Below are 1,345 nucleotides of genomic sequence, written 5' to 3'. Positions count from 1 at the left end.
CGGCAATTGTCCCTGGCAAGTGGGTTAGTCCCTGCTGCATGGCCCCTCCTGTGCCCATGTTGTGGGGCAGGTGGGATCATCCCAGCTGCAAACCTGGCTCTTTAGTGCGTGTTGTAGAGATGCATTTCTTTCAGCTTTGACACTTTCCAGTATCAGCCCAAGTAAATGTTGCACATTTTCATACAAAATGTAGTCCTAAAAGTTTCAGCTTGGGTCTTTCAAAAGGCTTTTGAAATTTGATGACAAGAGGTACATTGGAATATGTGGTTTTGCTGAAACTAAAGCAGTAACTTGTGGCTGTTTACACATCCAACGACCATTTTGTTTAGGTCTGTATGAACAGGATTTTATAATAATTACAGGAATTATATTTAATTTCATTCTTCTCTTGAACATCGCTTGGGCAAAGGATTAATGTTAAGAGAAACTACAGAAGACAGTGACCACCTTCTAGTCATTAGGAAATAAAAATCAGAACTAAAGCCATATTCAAAATTAATCTGGCTTTATGGAAGCAAATATTCATTCCCCTGCAGAAGGATTTTTCAGTCTGACAAATGTCTTGAAACGTGGGGGGTGTTTGAATTGTAAAGTTGTGATATTTCCCTGGATGAAATAAGTTTGTTTGCTTGTTTCTGTTTCAACTGTCTAAAATTATTGGCACAATTGAAGTTGTTTTATCTTTTTATGACATGCATATTTGTGTTCCTCAGATAAATGGGAAGCCCCTGCAGTACATTTTCCCTCATGCAAGGCTCAAACTACTGAGAGACCCAAAGGATCACACAGTTTCAGGTAAAAAACAACAACCCTCTATGAGACATGGTAATTAATTTGAGTAGCATGAATCATGCAAAAGATTTGCAGTATTAAAAATAGTTCCTGTGTCATATGCAGCAGGAAATTCAGCGGTCATTTTAAGTCTTGCTAGTTGGTTATAACAAGAAGCAGCGGTGTGGAAAAAAGGTCACAACATCTGTTCAAGATACATAAGCTATGCAGCCGTTAAAAACAGGGAAAATCTGTTGTGTTATACATATGAGCAGTCTATTTTCCTGTTGCTTTTAATATAACTCTATATTCTCTGGATGAGAAGTTTCTATAAAATAGGCTTGTGTAGGTGTGCAGAAATAAGAATTTTATTCTTTCTGTACTGGAACCATTCTACAGAGGGGGGTAGCAGAACCATCAGATCCCATTTTTCTGTGATATCTTCACAGAGACACTTATCGTAGGACTTCAGATTTATTCTCTTTTCCCTAACGCTAACACAAATGTTCGTGTCAGTCTGAGTCTGCTTGCAAAGGAGATGAAAGTGGCAAACGTTACATTCATTCACCTCCCG

The 1,345-nt window shown here is 38.4% G+C and overlaps 1 protein-coding gene across 1 annotated transcript in view; it reads left to right on the top strand.

Annotated features, from left to right (window-relative positions):
* PCLO (piccolo presynaptic cytomatrix protein) overlaps positions 1-1,345 on the top strand; it is a 392,271-nt gene that overhangs the window by 242,880 nt on the left and 148,046 nt on the right. The window contains 1 exon segment of the mRNA XM_009328362.1: positions 714-795. Coding sequence (XP_009326637.1) covers positions 714-795 — 82 coding nt within the window.

This window comes from Pygoscelis adeliae, unplaced genomic scaffold, assembly GCF_000699105.1.
Source record: "Pygoscelis adeliae isolate BGI_AS28 unplaced genomic scaffold, ASM69910v1 Scaffold267, whole genome shotgun sequence".
In the NCBI taxonomy this organism is placed as follows: domain Eukaryota; kingdom Metazoa; phylum Chordata; class Aves; order Sphenisciformes; family Spheniscidae; genus Pygoscelis; species Pygoscelis adeliae.
The sequence above is the reverse complement of the archived record's forward strand: the minus strand, read 5'-3'. Positions and strand labels throughout refer to the sequence as shown.